Raw genomic sequence first — 25,757 nt, forward strand, 5'->3', positions numbered from 1 at the left:
GTTTTGACACATTTCACATATATAGAATATGGAATATTGATATGATACAATTTTTCCTGAAACTACGCAAACCATTCAATAAACAGACCAGCATATCCCAAGTAAAATTGAAAAGGCCAGAGTTTTCAGATTTAGTTTTGCCCTCACAGGATAACAAAGCTTTAATATTCTTTTAGATGTGGCAACAGAGATCAGAACAGGAGATTAATGAAATTTCAATCATGAACTTTACCAGTATAACAAAGCTTCAAAGCATAATATTTTGTAAGCAAGCACAAATAATGCACATTTGTTGACACTTCCTCTCTTGTTCTAAGTTCCTACACTGTTGCACTAAGCACTTGAGTTCTTCATAGGATATATTATGCACATTGACTTTGCATGTACTATAACCATACATTACATATGCTAGTGTTAAGAAATCACTTCAGATTTCAGAGTGCACCAAAATGCAGTTTTGTGCAAAGTCTGTATGCAAGTTAAATCCATTCAGTGGCACAAATGATCAAATTCTTCCAACATAGAAACTTGTTTTAGGCAGTTGTCATGTAACTTCTAAAATACAATGAATACCTAAGCGTTCTGGTTTCATGTACTACTCCAACTAAGGAATGAAAACATGGCTCAGAAGCGCCAATGCAGCTGAATATTGACCAATATCACATTTGAAGTTTGTTTCGTGCCCCATGCTGTGCTCAATTTAGTTTCTCAACTGAAACATGTTACAGCAGTGTCATATTTTCCAAACACACTTGGGGTCAATAAACATTTTCAAAATCCTCATCTTGACGAATACTGTCCATCACATTGTCTTTTCAGAATAGAGATGGCTCTAACTTGTCCATCATAGATTTAATCCAGCTTTTTCCATTTATCAGTTTTGTAGTCGCTATAATATATTCTGTACCTCCTTCTTCCATCTGAGATAAGAATCTAAGCGCAGCAATTTCAGCATAAGTGACACCTCCAAGAAAGAACACCAGAGTAACTCTGTTCTCTCCCTGTTGACCTAAAGATCAGGAGAGAAAAGACACAGATTAGAAGCTCAGCAGCTTTTTGAACAATATATATTTCATTCTTCATTAGTTTCTGATCCTAGTCCTCCAAGCAGATTTCAGATAATGACTTCCCACTTGCTTTTGCACCCACAAAAGGAATTATTCAAAATTAAAAGGAAAATGTACTTCCGAAGAACAAAACCACATGGTAGAACATACTATTTTTGAAATTCTTTCCTTTGTATACTTAGTGAATGTTTTCACAAGAAAGTAATGAGTTGCTGCAATAAATCTATTATTGTAGTTTATTTCTAGAACCATCGTTTGTGCACAGTGTTGGAAGATACAGTGAACAGAGAAAGGGACAACTGCATATTTTGACTGTTCTAGATAACTGTTTTAGTACTTTCACTTCCCTGAATTGGACTGGGTATTCCTGAAATGTGAAAGGAGAAGTGTTTGTGTATTTATGTTGCGATTATAGATTGGTATGATAAATCTATTTCTGAAACAGCCTTCTGGCAGCTGCAGCACCAGAAAATCTCATTATTTCTGTGGCACTATCGACCACTACACATAGCTTAATGTGAAATTTAAAAAAAAAACTTCTCAGCAGTGAAGTTTAAGCACACCCCAAAAATATTTGAATCATAATAGTAATAAACTATTTCAAAATTTCCTCCCCTTCTTCAATACCTTAGTTACCTCTAGACTTAACTATTCTGATGCATTCCTGCTGGCCTACTAGTTTCTCCTCTCTGTAAACTGGGAGGTCATTCAATGTTTTGCTAGCCACATCCTTACTCACACCGAGTCCTCTGCCCCCATCAAAACCTGTTTATCAATGTAATTTGGTAAAGCAACACATTAGTTTTGAAAGTCCTAAAACAGTTATCTAGAAAAGTCATAATATGCAGTTGTCCCTTGTTTACAAATTCTTCCACCCGATCTCTAATCTGCTTCAATCACCTGATTCTGTTAGATATCTTTAATGCTCCATTTTCAGCTTCCTGAGCATCACTTATTTTAGCTTTATGATTGATGGCTTATCTTCAGTTTTCAAAGCCCTGTCTTTTTGCTTAAACTTTGCCTGGGTGACTCAGTGATATACTTTGTTCGATAGTTCTTAATTGTCTTGGGGAACACTTGGGTTAGAGAAGTTATTGAAACAAGAACTTATTGCAAGCTTACGTTTTTTGTGCAATCCAGAAGGCAGTTGCTGTCTTTCTTCAAAATGAGGTCCTGGCAACATCTTTAAGACTTCTTCAATGCTCCTCCACCCAGGACGAGCTAGCAACTGTGTTAACCGCACACTTAGAGGGGCATAACCACTGTACACGTAAGATATATCATTGGGATTCTGGAATATTAAAATTTAAAATTACATCATACCTTTTAATGAGCATTTTAAGGAACTTTAAACTCAGGCATGAAAATATATTTGATTTTCTACTGCCAGACAATGTTCAAATGATGTAACTGTATTGTTACATTATATTAAATGATTTCAATTGAACATAACCATTATTGTTTGATCAAACACTTAGCCAACAAGGAAACTGGAAAACAAAAACACTTGTAAAAACTTGACTCTTCTTGGGTTATCAGTTGAAAACAATGTATTCCAATTGAAGAAGCCAGCTCAAGTCTATTAACCTTTGTTGCAATAATCAAAAGCAAAACTAAGATGAAGGAGCTGGCAATAAGAATAGATCCAACATATGTCAGAAACCTCAACTTCCAGTAAATATTTGCAGGCTTTATTGAATTTATTGAATATTATTGTCATATTGCTTAATATGACAATTAAGCAATAACCATCACTACTTCCAGAAACACCAGTTCTCAGACCATTACATAAACCAACCAGTCATTCACTGATACCACTACAGAACTTTATACCATGAAAGATACACAATCCTCTATTTCCATTCTGATGCATCTGATCAGCTTAAGCAATTCAAGAGAAGTCTGGAGTAAAAAGGTGGAGAGAAACCAACAATGGGAAGTAGTATTATAACTCACCAAGCATCTACTGCCTACAGGAAGTATGTTGCAAATGTACACCAATAATTCTGCTAGTACAGATGCATTTATTTGATAAAGACAGGCCTCTTTATTAAAAATGAAACAAAAAGATGTTGAAAGTTTCACATGATAGCGCAGCATGTCAGAATTTTACATGTTGATTTGTCTAATGAAGTAATCTCATTTCCATGCATATGATCTGGGGAGTTTCCTCTATAGACTCATTCAGATACTAAGAATGTTGTGAAAAATAAAAGGACATATCCTTCATCAATATTATAGCAGGAGTAATTTCAATTTATTCAAAACAAAAGCAGTATATTAATGTTAAAATTCTTATTTTCAAACCAATTTGAAGTTAACATTTGTTATTCACATCAAAGGAGGATTCAAACAACGAACCTGTTCATTGATGTCATCCATCCAAAGGCGCAGAGTTTTTCTTATGGTTGGATAATTATTCCTGGTGCTAGTCTGAGGTTTCAGTAAACCAGCCTTTTCTAGGTTATTCAGGGTTAAAATGTGCTCATAACCATATGTCTAAAATAGAAAACACAACACATTAGTAATGGAAAGAAACCAAGAGAAAATTAATGTCCTTTTGTTTGAATCAAAACTACAAACTCCCAAATGTTTATATCCCAAAACTCTCCTTGCTACATATCAATGATTTCTCTTGCAGTGTCTTGTGTCACTGTCAGGTTAGTGGAAAGTGATGCGCATTCAATGGTGGCATAAACAGTGCTGTCTGCTGGGGTACATGAAAATTTGACTACAGCCTATTATTAAAGAAATTCTGGCTGAAAGAATGCAGCAGCAGAATGACAGATAAATTAAATAGCGGTGCTTGGATCACTCACTGACCTGTGGTTATTTTCACTCTGTGTTATATTTTTCATTAACGTCTGCAGGAGAAACCATTGGGCCTAACACACAAATAAGACACACGGTGGCCTGGAATACAGGGACAGAGAAATCATGAACACTTTTAGAGACTCCAATCTTTGAAGATTGCCAGGAGGAAACAAAACCACAGAAATAATAAACTGCCAGAAATAACATTTATGACATCTGCATGAGCACAGCACTGATATGCATTGGTAAACCCCCTTAAGTGTACTGTAAGGGCTACAGATCAGAAAACCAGATTCAATGATTTCATCAACTGGCAAGTAACATTCAACAGTCACTGCTTTTTTTTTAAGTGTACTGGTATACACTGTTAAAAAGACAAACAAATCCAGCTAATGCTTTACAATTCAGTACTGCTTTGGCAATGTCAGGCTCAGGGTGCAGGGAGTGTGTCTTTTATCATCTTCAAAGGAATGTGGGCACCACCTACCTGACCAGCATTTATTGCCCATAAGTACCTTTGACACTTGGTGTCTTACATTACAATCAGACAGCTCCTTTAATACAAATTAAAAGTAAGCAGGATCCTAAAACTCCTTCCTCCACTTTAAAATTGTCACAATTCTTACTTTAATTCTCCTATACTATCTCTCTCTCTCTAATTCAAATTCTAGCTTTCCTCCCATTCTTATAGGAAACATTATGCTACACAGTGCGCCCACAACAGGATAAAGTCGCCATAGTTTCAGAGGACCATACTGCTGTCCTCTCATTGGAAACATATGATCAGTGGGGAGCTTAACCCGAGGTGAGTGCTGGTGAGGTTGAGAAGGCTGGATCTTCATGGTAACCTTAGCCAGTGCAGGAATTGAACCCGCACTATTGGTATCACGCAACACCACAAAGTTGACTAAGCGAACCAAATCCCCACCCCCCTATCCACAACTGACCAGCTAGTGGAGTTATTTAAAAGCAACTCTTATCCTTTGAGAAGAAAGGCAAGGAGTTTACTGAAGCATTATCAGTCTCTTATTATTAGAAATAAGATGACTGTATTGTAGCCTGGTTCATTCATCTAACATTGAACAAATCATTAAAAAAAGCAGAATTTAAAACTTCATTGCCAAAGAGGAGCCCCTTTGGAGTGCAGTTGTATACATTTTCTTAGTCAGATCCTCTTTGGATTTGTACATTTCATCATCATGGTGTGGGTGGGGAGAAGTGGGAGGAGGAAAAAAAGGAAGTGATAGTATACTATGTACTACATCCTCTTTAAATGTGATCTCGCTGTCCTTTGTTGCAGCTAGTGCTGCTCCTGTTACTCAGCAATGGCATATTAAGGTGAAGGTCAAGCCTAATCATGGAAACCCCAGAGGAAGGTCTTAAAGATTGTTTTTGGCCAGATCTTGGTGGAAGCAAGGTGTTTGTCAGCAGAAAATGAGTGGACCTTGAGAATCATTCCTATCACAGCTAATTTTGGCAACGTCACCAGGCAAGTCTCAGACTTGCTATGTTCATTTTAAGTGCAAAATCAGGAACAGTGCTGCTGAGTCATTGGCTGTCATTATCATATTTAAAGGAGAGCATGAAAGGCTGAAAAACATGGGTGAATTTGAGAAGGTAATTATCATCACTAAACCAGCCAGACAGACTGTACACAAAAACATATTTGTGCAAATTATGCATGGGAAATGTGAAGAAGGTGGTTGAGAAATGTAACTACATTCTTTCAAATTAAGATTATGTTTTTCTCTCTTGCTTTATGGAGTACTGCTGATATCCACCTGACTGGATGATTTTAGATCATTCAGCTTTTGACAACAAAATCCAAAAGTTGATACATTATAGTGAACACAAATAATATGGAATCAGTCATCATTTCAAAGAAAGGGGTGATATCTATGGCTGACTTAATTAGTTTGTGCAATGTTTCCACATCTAGAATAATTTGGAGCAACCCAAGGACTCAACTTCAGAAAATCAGATATTATCTACCGAAAATGCCAGAGTAGCCTCAGTTTCTTCACTGATACAATATATTTTAATTAAAATAATTTATAAAAGCACTAGTGAAAGAGAAAAAGAATTTTTAAAAAGTGTGGCACCCAACTGAGAAGTTATAACTCAAGCTCTTTCTTTTAGGGGAAAAAAGACCATTGATCAAAGGTATAGTTATAATGTTTAAAAGACTTTTATGCAAATATATGAATACAAACTATTTGGAGGGATATGCGCCAAGATAGTTGGGACTAGTTTAGTTTGGGATTATGGTCTGCATGGACAAGTTGGACCAACAGGTCTGTTTCCACACTGTATGACTCCATGTGGAGAGAATGCTTTGAAATTTGTATTCTTCCACAAATGGAACACCATAGGTAAAAGTCAGTTACTAATAAAACCAAGACAGCAAAAGAGACAAATGTCTTTGCCCAGGGACCCATTAGATGATGAGTAATTGGATTGATTGCTCTATTTCTCTGCATTTTTAGAAACAAAAATAATTCTAGATTTATCCCCTACTCCTTCTATAAACTAAGTGACAATCTACAATCCATCTGTAATTCCTATGGCATTAATCAACAACACAGAAATTTTTTAGCCTGCAAGATATCCTGTGGCTTTTTGATGCATAAATGTTTTGCAAAGAGTGTAGACTTCTCAGACCAAAAAAATTGCATAGACTGTATCTTCAAGGTAATGTAGTTAAGTCAAGTTGATTTTCATCCCCAATCTAACTGTGGTGACAGAAATAATTAATAGAGATTACTGAGCTGTTGAAGATGCTTATGTATCTTGAAATATCTGTCTTTATTCTGAAGGTCTCTGGATCAGAAACTTTTCATACATATTTGGTTTACTTGTTTCATTATTTAGTTTCACAGCACAGTGGAGAGACAGCATTTGTTGAAGACAAAGAACTGATGTAATAACATTGCAAGACTAATTAAAAGACTTATATAATTCCAGATGTGTTGTAATTTTGGTTACAGCAAATTGTTTTCCAGTTTAAGTGCTGTAATTGCAACTTTATGCTGAAGCAAAATAAATACATTTTACAGTACTTAAATTAAGCACAGCCTGAAAGTTTTGACTCATCAATATATGGTTTTGTTCCAACCAAGAGAATGATCAGAATAGCATGGTATCCTATTGATTGTCCCAATCTGAAACTCTCAATTTGTCCTGTAACACACCAAACCAACAGGTTAACAAATGAGTTTTCCAAGTTTTGGACCTTGGAAGCATGGGTCAACAAAATAAACTGCCTTGTTGTCGTGAACCTAAAAAGCTGTGAGTTTTCAAAGAATCCCATAATTTTAATGATCGAATACACTGGCGAATTTAGCAACTTACTAAGCATTGTAATTGTTACTGTACTAGCATCCATTTATGGCAAATCAAATTAAACTTATTTATAACTTGAGAACTTTTACTTTCAGTCCAACATGCAATTTTGATTTGCAAAACATTCGAGTTATCACATGTGCCTTAAATAAATTTAAAAATAAATTTTTAAAATTCAATTAGACTGTGAATAAAATCAAGTGGCTCTGAAATTTCAGCAGACTTTACCTAAACAAACTACAATTGTAAATTAATTACTTTTGTCCAACCTGCAAAATCTCTCTCTTGTAATAGTCTAGGACTTTCTGTTTCAGGCCATTATTACACACTGACTGCATACAAACAAGTCGCAGAATATTTATCAGAGGTTCTTTTTGAGCAATGGAATCTTCAATGTAACTGTTAACCTGTGGACAGAAAAGCAACACGTATGTGAGGCAGTTCCACTTATGTAAACTCAAGTCAACTCTGATTATCAGATTAGTTGATTGTCAGTTGGCTAGAAAGTAAAGAAATGTAATTAGTTTCACTTTTTCTAAACAAATACTCACTGAAGTCTCACAATTTAACAGCATTACAGTATCAGAGTCCATATGTATTTAAAAAAAATAAATACCTTGCTGGCTACCTACAAATCAAAAATGAAACAGTAAATTTTACCCACCCAACATATAACTCAAAAATAATTCAGATAAATCTCTGCAAGCTTTATTAATGTATTTAAATTAATTCAGTGCAAAAAATCTCAAAACGTCAAAAACCTTTACTGTGTTTTAAATAAAATAGAATGTCTTCTAGTAGATACTTGAACTAAAAGCATGAACGGTTAAGGACGTTTTCTTAATTCATTCCCAGGATGAGGGAATCCCAGGATCCCAATTAGGGATTTTTGCCAATCCCTAATTGCCCAAAGGTCACTTGAGTCAACCACATAGCTGTGGGTCTGGAGTCACATGTATGCCAGACAGGAAAGACCAGCATCCTTCCCAAAAAGACCATGAGTGGACCAGATGAGTTTTTCCAACAATCAACAATGATTTCATGGTCACCATTAGACTCTTAATTCCAGATCTTTATTGAGTTCAAATTCTGTCTGCCATGGTGGGATTTGAACCATAATGGGATTGGAACCTAGGTCCCCAGAACATTGCTTGGGTCACTGGATTAACAGTTCGACGATAATACCACTAGGCCATCACCTTCTCTTCATTATAATTAGGTATAGATTTAAATTTTAAAAATAAACGTAATGGCAACTGGCTAATGCAGCTATTTGATACAAATTTTAAAAAAGTGTAAATCATTTCAAAAACAACAAACTACGGTTTTGTTATTACCTTGTCAGTATCAATCCCAGACATAAATTCTTGTTCCACAGTCAGCTTGTCAAAGAATGTTTCTGATGCTGAACATAAACAATTACAGCAATTAAAAGACACCGACTTGCAGCTCTGCAGATTTATAATTTAGTTTATTTGTTTGATTTTTCAAAACTGTTATACTTAAGAATGAAATTGATAAGTTCAAGGATCTAAGGAAATCAGGGGAGAAAAGGGATTGTTTGGGAATAAGTGGTTGAAGTTGAAAACCAACCACGATCCCACTGAATGGCAAAACAGAACTGAGTGGCTGCAGAGCCTATTCCTGTTCCCATTTTTCATACTCTCAAACCATTGCTATCTAGAAGCAAAGCAGATGAGGAATTGGAATATTATATATTTATATAATCAAATATTTCAGAGCTTTACCTGTAATGTCTTTGATGAGTTCAGCAATAGATGTATGATTAGCTAGTGAGGTTCTTGCTGCTTGCATGTGTGGAAGCTGGGACACAAACTGTTTGATTTCACCTACAGTTTTTGCATTATGTCTTTCCTGCAAGAAATGATTCTGGTTTTAACAATTATGAACCAATTTTGAGACAACTATTTCAAATGAAAACACATATCTCTACTTATTCTAAATAGACTTCCTCTATTCCTGTATTTATCGTTTTCCTCAGACCACACCATTCCTTCCAAAAAAGCCACCTCTTCCTTGTGTGTGCCTCTATCACTAATGTAATAATCATTTAAGATCACCTATCTATCTTGGGTGACTTTGCCTGTCCAGGTTTACCACCTTAAAAGCAGGTATTAGATCAAAAGTTACTGTATTAGAAAATAATTGAGTTTCTGGATGACATTTGGCTCTGTCCCAGTAATGAAGGTATTGACAAAACTTTACCAATTAACAATAGCAACAATTTCTACAAGGCTTTGAACAGAAAATCTGTCCACAGCTCACAGATTTGTCCTGATTTCTGATTTGTAGCAGAGTCAAATCAGAGAGGTATTGGTAGCCTTCGTAATAGCTCCTGGCTGTATCTCATGATTCCTGATATTGTACAAACGAGGCATAATACTTCTAAATCTACTTAAGTGATCAATTGCAGACTAAAAATTATACCATGTTCTTGTTTTTAAAATCAATTGCAATATTAGCTCCTTTATGAATTTTAAGTCTTATGCATCTTGTGGACTGTTTTCACAATGGAAACACTGGTAGATTGAAGAGATTGGGCAAGTCTGAACATGGAGGTGTTAATGAACACTTAGAAAATGTGGAGGTGTAACTTCTGGTGTTAGAAATGTAATGATTTTTTTTCAGTTCCTGGTGCTACATTCAATATTCATTTAAAATCAGATATAATGGTACTTAATTGAAATATACATAAAATAGGAGTACATTCTTTCCATACACATGCACCAACAGTATGTAACCTATATAATTCATCGCCAATTAACAAACCAAAGTTCTTGAAAAGCTTGTGAATGAATCAATTTTTGTCCAGGTAAGTTTCAAAATTTTAACTATAAAAAAGGGTCAGCTGAATTGTCATATTCTTTTCCAGTTTTAGAGTCAGACTGCATGGAAACAGACTCTTCAGTCCAACCATTCCATGCCAATATGTTCCCAAATGGAACTAGTCCCACTTGCCTATGCTTGGCCCATATACCCTCCAAATATTTCTAATTCATGTACTTCTCCAAAATGTCTTTTAAAATGTGAAAAGGTAAAAATCACACAACACCAGGTTATAGTACAACAGGTTTACTTGGAAGTACAAAGCTGTTGGAGCACTTCTCCTTCATAGGTAGCTGTGAGACAGTGGTAGTTATACCTGGATCAACCATTCCCTCTGGCAGTCCATTCCACACATGAACTACTGTGTATTTCCCCTCATGTCCTTTTTAAATCTTTCTCCGCTCACCTTAAAAATATGCCCCTAGTTTTGAACTCTCCCACCTCAGGGAAAAGGCCTTTGTTCATCACCTTATCTATGTCCCTCATGAATTTTAAACCTCTATAAATATCACCCCTCAACATCCTGTGTTGCAGTGGAAAAAAGTCCCAGCCTATTTTTATAACTTCAACCCTCCATTTCAGCAACACCCTGGTAAATCTTTTTTGAATATTCTCCAGTTTAATGATATCCTTCCAACAAAAGGGCAACCAGAACTGTACCAGAAAAGACCTCATTGATTAGAAAAGATAAAAACACCATAGTCTTAACAGGCCTTAGGCTGCTCTCTTATCACAGAGAGGGTTGACCAGCCATGGTTTAATCGGAGGGTCACCGCTTGGGGAGAGGCTGAGAAGGAGTGTCCTTCGTGACAACTTCAGCTAGTGTGTGGATTTAACACACACACTGTCAGCATCACTCTACATCGCAAATCAGCTTTGTAGCCATCAAGCTAACTGTTTTGACCTGCAGAGATATATGTTTCACCTAAATGTTGTGAAACACAATCTATACCCCTGAATAGACAGTCAATGTCAGATTGAAGAAAGAATTACCTCAAATGCAGCAGATATGAACTTGGCCTTTTTGCTCAGAACTGAACCAACTGCATTGAAGTTTTTGTCCCTGATTTCTGCATAGAGTTCTTCAGCAGAGTTTAACTGTAGCTTCTTAGGTTCATTGGAAAGATCTCGGCCACTTTCATTTTGCTTCTTAGGTGCAAATTTCTCAGGAGGCAGCTTTACATGTGCTGGAAAACAGAATGATTACAAACACAAACCTAAATGGCATGAAAATGACACAGCTCTGTCAAGTGCAATTCCACCGCATTTCTAAAAGACAACTAAGTTGGGTTAAAGTAAGGATGGGAAGAGTGCAAAGCAAGGACTCTCAAACTACTCAAGAAGCAGTAGATAGGAAGGACTGCAGTAGGAGATGCTGAACCAGACTACTTGTGCCTCTTGTCAAATCGAATGATTGGATGAGCTTTCAACAATAACATCATTTCCATCTCCCAACATTTTCTGACACTGCTTTGATCAATATTCTATGCTGGGACATTGATCAATGCCTTTTCAAACTCTAATGATGACTATTCCAATACTTGCTTAACCAGCCTATTTTCCACTCTACATTAACTGGAGCTCAACTCTTCACTATGCATCTCCTACTTCGCACCAAGATCAATCACATATCATCTCACATGCTTGTTAATCCAATGTAAATACCAGTCTGGGACAATTTTAAAATTCTCATCCATGTTTGAGATGAATATAAGAACATTAAAAGTCTATGGCCTCACTCTTTACACTTTGCGTAGTCCCCTCCAATCCTATAAGCCTCCAAGATCTTTGCACTCCTCTACTTCTGGCATCTTGCACATGCCCATAATCACTTTGCCAACAGCAGATGTCCCTTCAGTTTCTAGGTCCTAAGATCTAGATTTCCCATTTTAAACTTCTCTACGAATTTCCTTAAAACCTTCTCTTCTGACCACCGCTTTAATCAATTGTCCTCATATGTGCTTATGTAGTCTGTTGTGAAATGTTTTACAACAGCAAAAATGTTATACAAAATGCAAGTTGCTGTTGTACATATCTATGAAGTTATATCCATTTTAACCAATAAATCTTTTTTAAAAAGCATTAATTATATTTTGATAAAACAGATTTACACATAATAATATTATATATAAAAAAAGGACCAGATCATGTCACATTGATTCAACCATTTCTGTTTTTAATAGGTTAGCTTTTGCATTTGAAAACCAAATCTAGATATTTTCCATCAGGCAAGACAAAGTGGGCAATAATTACATAACTGGATATTTTCATTTGAGCAGAATTTATCAGTGCTATCCTGCATTTCCATCCCTGAGATCATTCAAGGACATAGTTAAGGGTAAAAGTGTTGATGGGAGTTAATAATTTGTTTAATTGCTTGTCGAGAACAGGCTTTTGCCTCATTGACTAAACATGTCATCTTGCACCTAACACAGCAAACAAGCTACTGGAAAATGTGCCATCTTTGAACAGTCGTAGCTATTCACAATCAATAGTTGAATTTATTGCGCTTTACTGGAGACACGATGCACTTAAGTGATTATCTTCTTTAAATAGCTTACTTTCATCCATGGATCAGAATGGTCACAGAAACTCGAGAAGCTCCAAATCTCACTACTTTCTCTTCGGAGGTTTCTTAATTTGAATTATACACAGCACTTGGAGAGGCAAAGTATTCTACTGGAAGCATTTTTTAAAATGTATTTATTTCAGGAATAAATTAAAAGAACTAAGTGTGCTGGAGATCTGAAATAAAATCAAAATGCTGGAGAAACACATCTGCTCTGACAAAATCTGTGGAGAGTGTTTGAATGCATGGATTTCTGATTTCTTGAAGCCCAAAGCCTTACTGAGTATCAGTAATTGCCAAGGCTGATTGAGAGTGGTTGCGGTGGTGTTCAAAAGCTGATAAATCTTCAGGGCTGGATACGTGGAGTAAGGCAAGGGAGGAAGTAGTGGGGGTGCTTGTAAAAATTATCAATTCCTGGACCTTGACTGTGGTCATTCATTATGAGAGTTTAAACAGTGAGCATCAGCAGGCTATTCATTTACGGGAGGAAATATTGCAGTTGAAACTGATACTGTCATCCATACGCCACTTGCAATATTGCTCAACTCACTGGAATGAGCAGGAACCCTTGTTGATCTGGAGATGCGAAGGTTCGTTGTATCTTTGCTGCCACTAGATGTGACAAGCTAACTCAGTACCAATAACTGAATCTGGGACATTGCTGGTCTGTATGGTTCAGCAACACTATAGTGAATTTATCCCAGAATCAACAGGAGATCTTCAACCAGAATATCGACTTGCAAAATTCTAGAGGTTCAATGAAGTTTAATTAAATAGTGACAATGAAATTAAATAACTTGCACCCCTATGGCTAAAATTTGTTATGATCTCAGACCAGATTGCTAAATTTAAGTTATGACTTAGTGGGGACTAGTAATTTATTTTTAAATTCACAGATTCAGGGGACTTACGAAAGCCACAAAATTCCATGGTTTTGAAAAGAAATAAAAAATGTTGCTGTTAGAACAGTAGTACAATCTTTACACATGGATAACTTTCTTCTAACATCCAGAATTAGCATATGGTAACGACAGGGAACAGATTGAACACCCGATAGCACACATCAAATAACTAATACAATCAGAACGATCCCTACAGATTTCTTAGCAATTCCCTAAAATGGTCAATGATGTGGTTGGTCATCAACTCTCATGAAACTTCAAAAGCTCACAACTCTTCACTTTTGCCAGTATGGCTTTGAAATCTCTTCTCAAGGGCTGCTCTGTTACAGACTGCCTGCAACAGTTTCTATTCTGGTCATTCACCCTCCTTCAATTGGACACAAACGGTCACCACTATACATTCACAAACATAACTCCAGCTCTTCACGCTCAAGCTCCAATCTTGATCAGTGGCATACAGCAAATACTGTCTGTGGGCATTTTAGCAGCCCTCTCCTCAGCTGTAATGCTCATCGACTTCTTCCAACTCCCCCACTGCTTCTTCTGTACCACAGCCAGTGACCTTCCTACTTCTCAGCTCCTCAGGACTGGAGTCCTGACTTGGACACACAGCTACATACCAGTTTGTCAGATCCCTTCCTGAGTAACAGCGCAGAACCAGCCAACTATTCTAACTCCTCACAGAGTCTCCTCCACAAACAAGTGTAATTCAGTTTTCCCAGCAGCATTTCTCTTTTTCTATAACTGTATCTTTTGAACCACTCTTCAGTGATTCCCCCAAACTGTTTGAAGTGATGCATTGAAAACTTTGCAATAAGATCCTTCTCCAGTGTTAAGCAAAACTGAAAGGTGCCATCAAGCAACTCTTGGAATTTTATGCTCTATAAATTCCAATTACCAGTTATACATTTCCAAATTGCTCAGTACAAAAAGGATACAAACAGCGAATTTCAACACAATCTTCTGAAATTTAGTGTCTATGAAGGATACAAGATGCATGCAAGAATTCTTAAACACTTAAGAGTCCAAATACTTTACATTCTATTTTCTGTTAAATCTCTTGCAACACCTGAGGAATGAAATGTTTAATTGGCCGTGAACAATAAGTGGAGGAGCATTTGCAGTTTTATTTAAGAACTTACTATTTTGAATTTCATATATTTCATCAATAAGTCCTTCATAAGTCAGTTGTGTTGCCAGGGGCGTTAACAAGTCAACGTTTCGATCAAGTAACAAGAGTTTATCGAAGACAGGTAAAATCTGGTTCTGAGTCCCAGCAAATTCTCTCTTCATTCTTAGCATCATATTTGCTACAAGCTGTGGAGAAACAATCAGGGTTTCAAAACTTCAAATTACACCTTCATTCCTCAATAGACACCTCAACATACTGCCATCCATTTGTACCATATTTATCTCCAAAATGACAACAAAGAGAAATTTCAAAAGAGAGCCAATGGCAGCAGATTTCAAATCAGCAACAGTAATAGGTATGGAAAAAGGACTTGATTAAACACCAATTCCAAGAGATTGGGCAAGCTTCAAATAACAGACCACCTCCAGTTTAGGAAGGTTTGTGTGTGGTGGTTGGGGGGGGGGGGGATATTTTTGAAAGTAGATAAATCACTCATCTATGACAGGTGTTTGGTGCCATGATTGGATGACTTCATGCTTTTTTTGCTATCGTCCTGAAATTGTATTCTCAGCATTGAAGAACATAATTCATAAGCAATGTGGAGTAAGTTTGAACATACCCGTGCACATTCACCTTTCCCAAATATCTGTGGGATGGTTCCATACAAAGCTTGCAGAGTCATCAGTCCTTTGGCAACACTGAATAAGATGGTCTGGTCATTTTCTAGGTAACACTCCTATTTGCAAATACAACAAAACTTTATTTTTTTTGTAAAACAAGGCTCTTATTAATAAATCAGATCAGTTATTTGTTTATGAGCCCACCTGTTTCATTGGGCTCCTGGAAGTACTATAAACTTAGTTTTTAAATATTAAAATAAGTGGCCCTACAGTATTTGTAAATGTACCAATATACCAAACATGGTACAATAGTGTAGTATGCATTGCAAATGATCAAAATGCATATTATCAGATATCTAAGATGGTGTGAGAACATTAGGCTCGTAAGGAAAGCTAGGAATCCACCTATGGTAGATTTTGAACCAGAACACCATAACTGTCAACACAGCTCAAAAATAGATGTAGTACATATTCCTGTTTATTAATGGATCATAGCAGATCTTAGAATACCGTCAGAAGTAGTGGTCCAGGAGCAATACATACCAACTCTAGCTAGTGTCTAGTCTTATGGACTAGGCCAGACTGCTCAAAACATCCTTGAGCAGGCAACCCAAATCATAACTTTGCAATTTGTTTTGGTAAGTGCACAGTGAGAATTACCCGGAGTAAGTTCGCGAGGTTGACTACTAGGTTTTAAAACAGCAGTAATTTATTCACAAATTTACACAATGATACAAAGAACAGAATAAAGAACGCCTACAGAACTCAGTCTATCCAAACTAAACCTAATTATGCTGTTACAAATATACACAACAGTCCCAATATGCAAACCCCTTTAAACACAGTTTAAAAAAATGAAACGGATGCTTACAGGTTGAAGTTAGAAGTGCAGAAAGACAGAGAGCCTGTTCATACAGTCCACTGCTGAACTCCAACTAGTTCTGGACTGAACTGCTCAGCTAGAGAGCTGACCACCCCCCTTTCATTATACAGGTCACTTCTAAAACATGACCACTTGGTTTGAAGTCTCATATAAACAAAAAGGCCTCTCAATATCCTTTAAACTCTGTACCAAACTAGACTAATCGGAACAGAGAGTGGTTATGACCCCTATGAAAAAAAAACAAGGATACAATATCCTTGAGAAGAGGAACAGCTTTTATATAAAAAAAGAACCAGCTTTGTGACCCTAGATTTCTCCACTTTGCCCCCCACCTCACCCCAAAAAAAAGCCAAAATAATAGTATAGCTTTTCCCTTTCCACTTCCCCCTAAAGTAGTGGTGCCTTGTGCAAATAATCATGCAAGGACGATAGGTCTTCTGACGCAAAAGCAGAAGTTGCTGGAAAAGCTTAGCAGGTCTGGCAGCATCGATGACAAGAAATCAAAGTTAACATTTCAGATCCAATGATCCTTCTTCAGAACTTCTGACAACTCACCCCAACTATTTATTCATGGATTTGTGAACAGAGTCAGCAGGTTATTCAACCAGGTATGTTACCTTTAGTTTTAACAAAGGGATAATATTCTAGATATTAGAAATTCCATCGACTCTCAAGAGGCAACTTTAAAAAAGCACAGGAGTGGTAGAGTCCCTACCCATAAATCAGAAAGTCTGAGTTCAAATCCCACCTGCTCCTGTGACATGTAATAACATCTCTGAATAGCTTGATGAGAAAAAAATTGGACAAAAGGCAGCTAAACCTAATTGCAACTTTATCACACTTCAGCAAGAGTAGTTATTATAACAGCTGGCCCTCAGCACTGTTAAGAAGTGCTGGCAATAAAGCTCCAGTTAGTTACAAATTACAATCCAATCATCCAGTTGCTGTTTAAAAAAAACTGACAACTGAAGAAGAAAATACTACAAAGACACAATAAATTATAAAAATGGAAGCCTTGGATAGATTATGAGAGAATTCAAAGAACAAATTACAAAATTCATTGCTACAAGAGAAATCCAGTGCAAACTCTGAAAGCGAGAAGGATCTGCAATTTTCACCAGATCCTCAAATACTGATAGAAACAAAAATTTTGGATTTATAATTCTTATTGTACCACTAAGATACAGCGCTTTCAGAAAACAAGTACACCATTTGTAATCCTTCTATTTGAGATCTGCCAGAGAGCTTTCCCTACGAGCCTAATGTTCTCACACTGTCTCAGATATCTGATAGTGTGCATTTTGATCATTTGCAATGCATACTACACTATTGTACCATGTTTGGTATATTGTATGCCTTGATCTCAAATAGAAGTGAGTAATGTGACCATTCAGGTTCAGCAAACGCAAATTCTTCAGATTATATATATAGCTCTTTGAATTATTCTTCATAATTATTTGTTAAACTGAGTAGAAAGTTTCCATAGTTGTATATCTAAAGCAGCACGAACCAATATTTTCTTTTGGGGAACTGAAAACGCAAAATGGCTTCTGAGAAACCAGCTGTCCTGTTTTAAACAGAACTTCACAGCTAATGTGGCAATGATTAGTTTGATATCTGAATTTTTAAACTTTTTGATGTTTAAATATGCTTCAATGCTTTAAAAGTATACTGTTCTTTAAGAATGGTTTTATTTTTGTCTGACTGCTAGTTAAGAATGACAAATATACTGAATATCAATACTTTATTTGCCTGTAGTTTTGAAGTTTGTATTTCATGCAAATAACTTGGCAATCATGATTTGAATTCACATTTGAAACCAACATGGTTGAGTATGGTGTAAAAATTATGCTAATTTCCGTACTTTTTTGATATGAATTCAAAGAACATATATTTATCCCATTTTCTGATTATTCCTACAAAGTATTTATAGTCACTCAAAAAGTGGCAGCTTTACTGACAAGTTACAATTTGCATGTATTTCTCAAAGCTAGACACTTTCTCCCGTTAAGTTCAGAAAGGCATGGTACATGAGGAGAAGAATCAGTTAAGCAGGGAAGAGAGCTCAAAGTAATGAGCACCTAGCAAACAGTGTCAGCAGAATGCCATAAGTTAGTGCATGCATTCAGCATTTTATTGTTTCTTTAGAATTGTTAATGCAACCTAAACTAAACATTTAAATACTGGGGAATTGATAGCATGGCAGGGTACTGTCCTCTTGCCAGAAGCAGCTTTTGCTGGGAGAAACGGGGAAGATAGTTTGCAGAAATTTATTTCACAGAATTAAAAACGGAAATTGTTGGAGGAACAGGAGGTGTGGCAACATTTGTGGAAAGAAAACAAACTTTGCACTTTGGGTCCACTGACCCTTCTTCAGAACTGAATTTCTGTTTATGTTTCTGATTTCCAGCATTTGCAGTTGTATGTGTGTGTTTTTTTTAAAACAAAAATACTGTTCATTCTTTCCTTTCATTGTTCTATGTATTTCTAGTTACAGGATTCAACGAGGATCCAGAACTATTATTCAAGAGCAAAGCAATATCTCAAAGATGATCCCAGAGGCACTGAAAGTTTGATGAAGTATTTAAAAGTTTGAAACAGTTTAAAATTATTTAAAATCATAATATGCTCTTGCTCTGAGCTGAAGAATGACCTGAAGGGGACGTTTTTCAACTCAAAGTCATTCGAGGGCACAGCTTTACCGCAGAACATACCTTGCTGGTTGTCTCAACTGGGGGGAACCTTGTTGCAGCAAGAAGTTGAAATCACATTGCATTCAACAGACTATTTGTCAGAATACAGCCAGTGGCAAATAACCCGGTTTCAGCACTAACTGCAAAATCTGGATCTTTAGCTTCTGATTTGTACATAAGGTTCAAGTGCTAAATTTTATCCTGATGGGCATCACAACTGAACACATTAGCAATGACCACTGTACAGACTGCACATATTACTGCATGTAATAGGATGTTGCCAAGATTGGAGGATTTGAGCTATAGAGAGGGGCTTAACAGGCTGGGGCTATTTTCCCTGGAGCGTCAGAGGCTGAGGGGTGACCTTATAGAGGTTTACAAAATTGAGGGGCATGGATAGGGTAAATAGGCAAAGTCGTTTCCATGGGGTCGGAGAGTCCAGAACTAGAGGACATAGGTTTAGGGTGAGAGGGGAAAAATATAAAAGGGCAACCTTTTCACACAGAGGGTGGTACGTGTTTGGAATGAGCTGCCAGAGGAAGCGGTGGAAGCTGGTTCAATTGCAACATTTAAGAGGCATTTGGATGGCTATATGAATAGGAAGAGTTTGGAGGGATATGGGCCAGGTGTTAGCAGGTGGGACTAGATTGGGTTGGGATATCTGATCGGCATGGACGGGTTGGATCGTGCTGTACATCTCTATAACTCTATAATGCAATCAGAAGCCATTCAGAATACACTGTGGAAAATATAACTGGTTTATCCAGTCAAGTAAACAATATAAAAAGTCTAAATTGCAACAAGCTCACTTCGAGAGAGATAAGTTTATGCAATACTTAAAGCAAAATCTGAGAGACTGCAATGGAAATATGATGATAATCAATTACCCTAAATGCACTTTCAGCTTCCATGGACATTAGATCACTGTCAAATGGAATTAAATCCAGGCTGTACTCCTCTATATGGGTGAAGTGGACCAATAATCCTTGTTCTTTTAATCTCTGTTCACAAAGGAGACTTCGACGTGGCAGGAACAGAATATGGAAATCTCTGGGAGGACCATGATGTTTGTGCTCACTAAAATAAAAGAAATTAAGAATGAATGCATCCGGTAATAATTCACACCATACAGAGCCAAACTACACTGAATTTCAAGCCCCACTTCTACAATTCTGGTTTCATATTCTTATTTTCCTGTGGCAAGTGATTATGCTTTGCTAGTTATCTTAAAAAATGATTAATTAAACCTAGAGGTGTTTTACCCAGTCTCAAATCAAAATGGCTGGGGAAATACAGTATTTGTATCATTGGGTTTACAGAGTCAAACAATCTAATATTATCTCAAAACATATGTGCAAATATCTTTGAGAACAAAGCAAATGAGTTCAGCTCTTACTCGCTAGTTTTCATTCCTTATAATCATTGAGAGAGTGACTACCCTAAAACTTTGCATATTCAGTTAGAAATTAAGAGATGGTCATTCAGTTACAGCAGCATTAGTAACAACAATTTAATTATTTTTATATCAGTATTTAAACCAGACAGGGAGGTTATTTTTCCAATAATGGAAGAAGTTCATAGGCCAGCAGTTCCAACAACTGACTGAAGTATTCAATTTGATGAAGAACAGAAACATATTTTTTCTTTTAGATGCAGTATCTTTTTAACAGGTGCACAATTCATCGACTGAAAAGCAGCCAGGATGCATGCTGCCTGGTGTCTGTTGATATCTTTATGTAACCAAACACTTTGACTGAAATGACTGGCTTGTAGAGTTAATTGTTAACCCATCTGACAGGAAACAATCAAAACAGTTTAAACATGTGTCTGTGGCTACATAGAGATCAGACTACCAATCTGGAGCAGTGTATTCATTGTAACATCTTACATCAACTGACAGAAAAACAAAATGAAAAATTCTAAATTTAAAAAATCAGCTTAAAGGTGAAAATCACATACCAACGAATATTATCAGCAATAATGTCCATTAGTTCCAGTCTAGGCCTCACAAAGAAAATTATGTTTTTGACTTCAGCTGGAGGTATATGCCCTTCCTTCAGGGTAAACATTTTATCAACTTCATGTTCCTGAAAGATTGTTAAACATTACTATTACTGTAAGTATCATTATCCTCAAGATTGAAGAGAAAAAGCTACATAAATTAACTTAGGGAAACCAGGCTAATTCGTAAAAACCTGCAAATAAATTTGTTCAGAGATGGATATTATTCTTTAAAAATTCAAGATTTTTATTAAAGAGGAAATATTGCACACCCAAACAAACAGATTCTCGGAATTACTCAAACATTTAGTTGCACTGTTGTCTTCATAGCAAAACAACCTGCTGAAATTCTTGTTTCAAAATAAGTTCCTGCAATGCTGAATATTCCTAAATTGTCCATTTTACAGAAATGTTACCTATGTAAAAACTTACATTATAGAGTGAAGAGGGGTTAATTTCCAATCTCAACAGCTACCTCTATTATGAATATTCTTTTTTCGGGAAGATAAGTCAAGAAAAATGTAAAGAAATTTTATTTCTTAGAATAAAACATATCAATACTGGTCATTCAAATTGTCCAAAACTTAGCAAACAAACAAGCAGTCATTTACCTTTAATAGTGAATACTGTGCAATCAGTCCAAATGGTCCAGTAAGATACTCATCCCAAACTATTGCCTATGAGAAAAGCAGACAGCAAATCATGTGCCAGAAAGTTACAAAGTCCAGGAATCTCAACAGGGTGTTGTACCTGCACGTGGAGCATAGAGATCATCCGCGTCCAATAATATCCAGCTATCAGTAACTCAGGAAGTAGAGAAAACAGGCATTTAAAACTTAAACTTCATTTTTATTTTTAAAAGTGTAACTTTCACAATATGGACTCTGACAGCAAGATTGACATATATTGCCCATACACAGTGGTTTGAAAAATAAAACCAAGTGCCTTTCTCGATTATTTTGAAAGAACATTGAAAAGTTAACCATAATGGTGTGGTACTAGCCTGAGATATAGGCCAGATCAGGTTAAGACAGCAGGATTCTTTCCTTAAAAGGACATTGGTGAATTAGCCTCAGTTTAAAATTATGAAGTACCAAAAATATTTTTAACAGTACACCTCTCAAATCAGGAGAAAAATGTTGAGTTCTTGTACTTCTTTGCACAGTAGAGCATCTGATACAATTCAAAATACAAAGAACAGCTTTTCAGTCTAAGTAAAGACAGCAAAAAAAGGAAACTCTAAAGTTTACACATAATTTTCACAAAAACTATTTCTATCACTATTTCTAGTTAAAAGATGATTAGCATGAGGAAACAAGTGTATTTTCAGATTACTAGGAGAAAGTGAGGACTGCAGATGCTGGAAATCAGAGCTGAAAATGTGTTGCTGGAAAAGCGCAGCAGGTCAGGCAGCATCCAAGGAGCAGGAGAATCGACGTTTCGGGCATGATTCTGGAGAAGGGCTCATGCCCGAAACGTCGATTCTCCTGCTCCTTAGATGCTGCCTGACCTGCTGTGCTTTTCCAGCAACGCATTTTCAGATTACCACAAAATTCCATATTGTACCATGTTCCAATATACTTCATTATCAAGCTTTTTTTTGGAATCTTGCAGCAAGAAATATTATAATTTTTGTTTTTAAAAGTATTGCTAGACAATCCAACAAACAGAAAGGCAAAGACACATATTAAGGAGTTGGCATGTCATTCATTATTTTAGCTCCTTTATGTTCCGAACTATTTAAAAGCATTCTAACTTGCAGTTATAGAAAAATAATTACTGTCTGAGCAAATAGAGGCATCATATCATTTGTTGAAAGTAATATTAAATCAGACAGAAAGTATTATTACATTAGATTTTTAAGTACCAAAAAGGACAAAGTGAACATGGAGTTCTGATATTCAATAAAGATTGATTATGACAGGAAATAAACAAAATTTTAAGTATGTGTCACAATGGAAGAGAGAAATTTTGCAAGACTAAGTATTGAACCATGTTACTTTGCTCACATTTTTGAACTAAAAATGTAAGGAATCGTCAGGCTTAGAAAGCTTAAGTGTTATATTCAGCGAACCAGACAACACATTAGGTGAGTATTTTATTAAAATTTCACAAACATATCCATGATTTGGAGATGCCGGTGTTGGACTAGGGTGTACAGGCGATGAAGGAGCGATGCTCCAAAAGCTAGCGTGCTTCCAATTAAACCTGTTGGACTATAACCTGGTGTTGTGAGAGTTTTAACTTTGTACAAACATATCCAGCATCTTTATAGGTGTAAGGATATCAATTAAGGTAGAATCATTGACAAAAATTATTTCTACTCTGAAGTGATGTGAGCATGATTAATTGAATAACACAAGTGCTAGTAACATAAGTGGCACACTGGCTCAGAGGTTAGCACTGCGGCTCACAGCACCAGAGACCTCTATTCCAGCCTCGGGTAATTGTCTGTGTGGAGTTTGCACCTGGTAGTAAAAAGTGAGGTCTGCATATGCTGGAGATCAGAGCTGAAAATGTTAAATTAGATTAGACTTACAGTGTGGAAACAGGCCCTTCGGCCCAACAAGTCCACACCGACCCGCCGAAGCGAAACCCACCCAAACCCCTACATTACCCCTTACCTAACACTACGGGCAATTTAGCATGGCCAATTCACCTGACCCGCACATCTTTGGACTGTGGGAGGAAACCGGAGCACCCGGAGGAAACCCACGCAGACACGGGGAGAACGTGCAAACTCCACACAGTCAGTCGCCTGAGTCGGGAATTGAACCCGGGTCTTCAGGCGCTGTGAGGCAGCAGTGCTAACCACTGTGCCACCGTGCCGCCCACTCACCACCGTGCCGCCCAATGTGTTGCTGGTTAAAGTGCAGCAGGTCAGGCAGCATCCAAGGAACAGGAAATTCGACGTTTCGGGCAAAAGCCCTTCATCAGGAATGAGGAAAGTAGTGTCTGTGTCAGTTTCCTCCCACAATCCAAAGATGTGCAGGTTAGGTGAATTGGCCATGCTAAATTGCTCAAAGTGTTCAAGGACGTGTAGGCTAGGCGCATTAGTCATGGCAAATGTAGAGTAATAGGGGAGAAGGATGGGGCTGGGTGGGATACTCTTTGGCGGGTCGCCGTGGACTTGGGCTGAATGGCCTGTTTCCACACTGCAAGGATTCAATGATAAGTAATATTCTGTAATATTATAACACAATAATTACAGTGATAAATCAATCTACAATGGGAACTTTAGCATTGTAGAAATTGCATGGCACTTCACAGTAGTAAAAATCAAACACGAAGAGATGACTTTGCCAATTATTTCCATTCAATCCACAAACCTAACCAGAAGCTTCCAGTCATTTGCCATTTTAAGTCTTCCACTCTGACCTTTCAATTCTTGACCACCAACATTGTCCAATAAAGTTCACATGCTTGTCATCTTTTAATTAAACATTTTACAATTTTCCAAATTCAACATTAGAGTTCAATGAGTTCAAATCATAAGCACAATTCAATTTCTTTTTAAAGACAGCAGATGCTGCTATTGGTTTTGCTGTTGTCATTTACATCTATTACATCATATGGTATTTATTTACTTGTCCCATTAACACTCACTTTTGCTTTGCATCATTATTATCTGTCATTTAATCTGTCTTGCAAGTCAGTCTAACACAGATCTCCCCATGCTACTGATCTACTTTTAACATCCAAACTGGGGCAAAAACTTTACAAATTACTTTACAGTTTTTGTAGATTATATTTGTGGTTGAAGAAAGATCATGAATGCGATTGCTTAACACCACTACAAACTAATTTCCTTAAGATGAAACCACAAAAGGAGTGTTGGGACCCTGACAAATCAATAGCTCTTCATAAAAACAATTGAATCTTTAAAAATATTAGGAAAAATTAATAACACCACAAATAGTATTGCTCATCATGAACATCACATACCCATCATCCTAAAAGCTGAGCAATTGTTTAGTTCAGTATTCTCATAATAATGCAGACCATTAGCAGATTTCTGAGGATTAATTGGTACAGGACAACGTGCAATGCCCTGATGTCTCTGATGTTACATAGAAAGGTTCAGTGCCCCTCAGGTGATGGCAGAGTTTAAAACAGAAAGGTTCACCCTTCAATATGGAAGGGATCATCCAGGTCCTGAGGTTTTAAGGTTAATATGAAAGAGTCACACTTTGCTCTCACTCCCCTCCACTTGGGTTTTTGAGGTCAACACTGGAAATAGTCTCCTCTGCCTCTGGCCTTTAAGGGGTTGATGCGGAAAGGGTCATCTGCCTTCAAGACTCATAGAAACAAGGTCACCCTCCTGCAAACGTTTGGGGTTAAAACACCTTCTCTCCCCCTACGCTTTTAGGTAGCAATACTGGAACAAGTCCCCCTGCCACTGGGCAGTGTGGTTAATACGAGCAGGATCGAGATTTGAATATTGCAACAGGTCCACCTGCCCCAGAGATTTTAGGGGCCGAGGTGGGGGGGGGGGGGGAGGGGGGTAAGTATTCTCTCCCCCAAGGTTTGGGGGGATTAATTTCGGGAAGGGCCACCTTGCCCTACAGCAGTTAATACTGGGACGAGTGCTTCTGCCCCCCCGGGGGGTTGAGATGGACCTGGGGAGATACTCTCCTGCTGGAGGTTTAATTTGGAAAGGGTCGCCCTGTCCCCCGGAAGTGGAGGGTGGGTCAGGAGCACCGACTTTTCAGGACTCGGGCCGTTCTCACAACCACCCCGCCCTCTTAAATCCACCATCCCCGCCGCGGACCTTGCTGCCTTCACATTTATCCAGAAATTCGCGCAGCTCCTTGCGCGCCGCCTCCCGCAGGTTGTTGAGAACCACTCTGCCGTAACTGAGGTGCGCCGCCATCTTGAGCCGGGTCA

General features: G+C 37.3%; 1 protein-coding gene across 2 annotated transcripts; it reads right to left on the minus strand.

Moving 5' to 3' along the window:
- vps33a (VPS33A core subunit of CORVET and HOPS complexes) lies at nt 1–25,757 on the minus strand. Of its 2 annotated transcripts, XM_060844001.1 has the most exons (13): nt 25,642–25,757; nt 21,482–21,547; nt 20,829–20,956; nt 19,757–19,946; nt 15,293–15,409; nt 14,684–14,858; nt 11,064–11,257; nt 8,972–9,098; nt 8,561–8,628; nt 7,493–7,630; nt 3,429–3,566; nt 2,190–2,358; nt 1–1,009 (listed from the first exon to the last, which is right to left on the minus strand). In XM_060844001.1, the coding sequence occupies exons 1-13, from the start codon at nt 25,741–25,743 to the stop codon at nt 816–818; spliced, it is 1,806 nt and encodes a 601-aa protein (XP_060699984.1). In that variant the 5' UTR covers nt 25,744–25,757; the 3' UTR covers nt 1–815. The 2 variants fall into 2 exon arrangements, with proteins under 2 accessions (XP_060699984.1, XP_060699985.1); XM_060844002.1 differs by lacking the exons at nt 1–1,009; nt 2,190–2,358 and adding an exon at nt 3,891–3,980 and having other exon boundaries at nt 3,476–3,566.

The sequence above is a fragment of the Hemiscyllium ocellatum genome, chromosome 24 (genome assembly GCF_020745735.1).
Source record: "Hemiscyllium ocellatum isolate sHemOce1 chromosome 24, sHemOce1.pat.X.cur, whole genome shotgun sequence".
NCBI lineage: Eukaryota > Metazoa > Chordata > Chondrichthyes > Orectolobiformes > Hemiscylliidae > Hemiscyllium > Hemiscyllium ocellatum.

Bases quoted from the DNA above. Each gene is read 5' to 3' on its own strand.
- vps33a (XM_060844001.1), bottom strand. From the start codon at position 25,743: ATGGCGGCGCACCTCAGTTACGGCAGAGTGGTTCTCAACAACCTGCGG. The intron at 21,548-25,641 runs GTCCGCGGCGGG...CTTTTCTCATAG, and splicing joins ATAAATGTGAAGGCAGCAAG to GCAATAGTTTGGGATGAGTA. The intron at 15,410-19,756 runs GTAATTGATTAT...ATTTGCAAATAG, and splicing joins AAGCTGAAAGTGCATTTAGG to GAGTGTTACCTAGAAAATGA.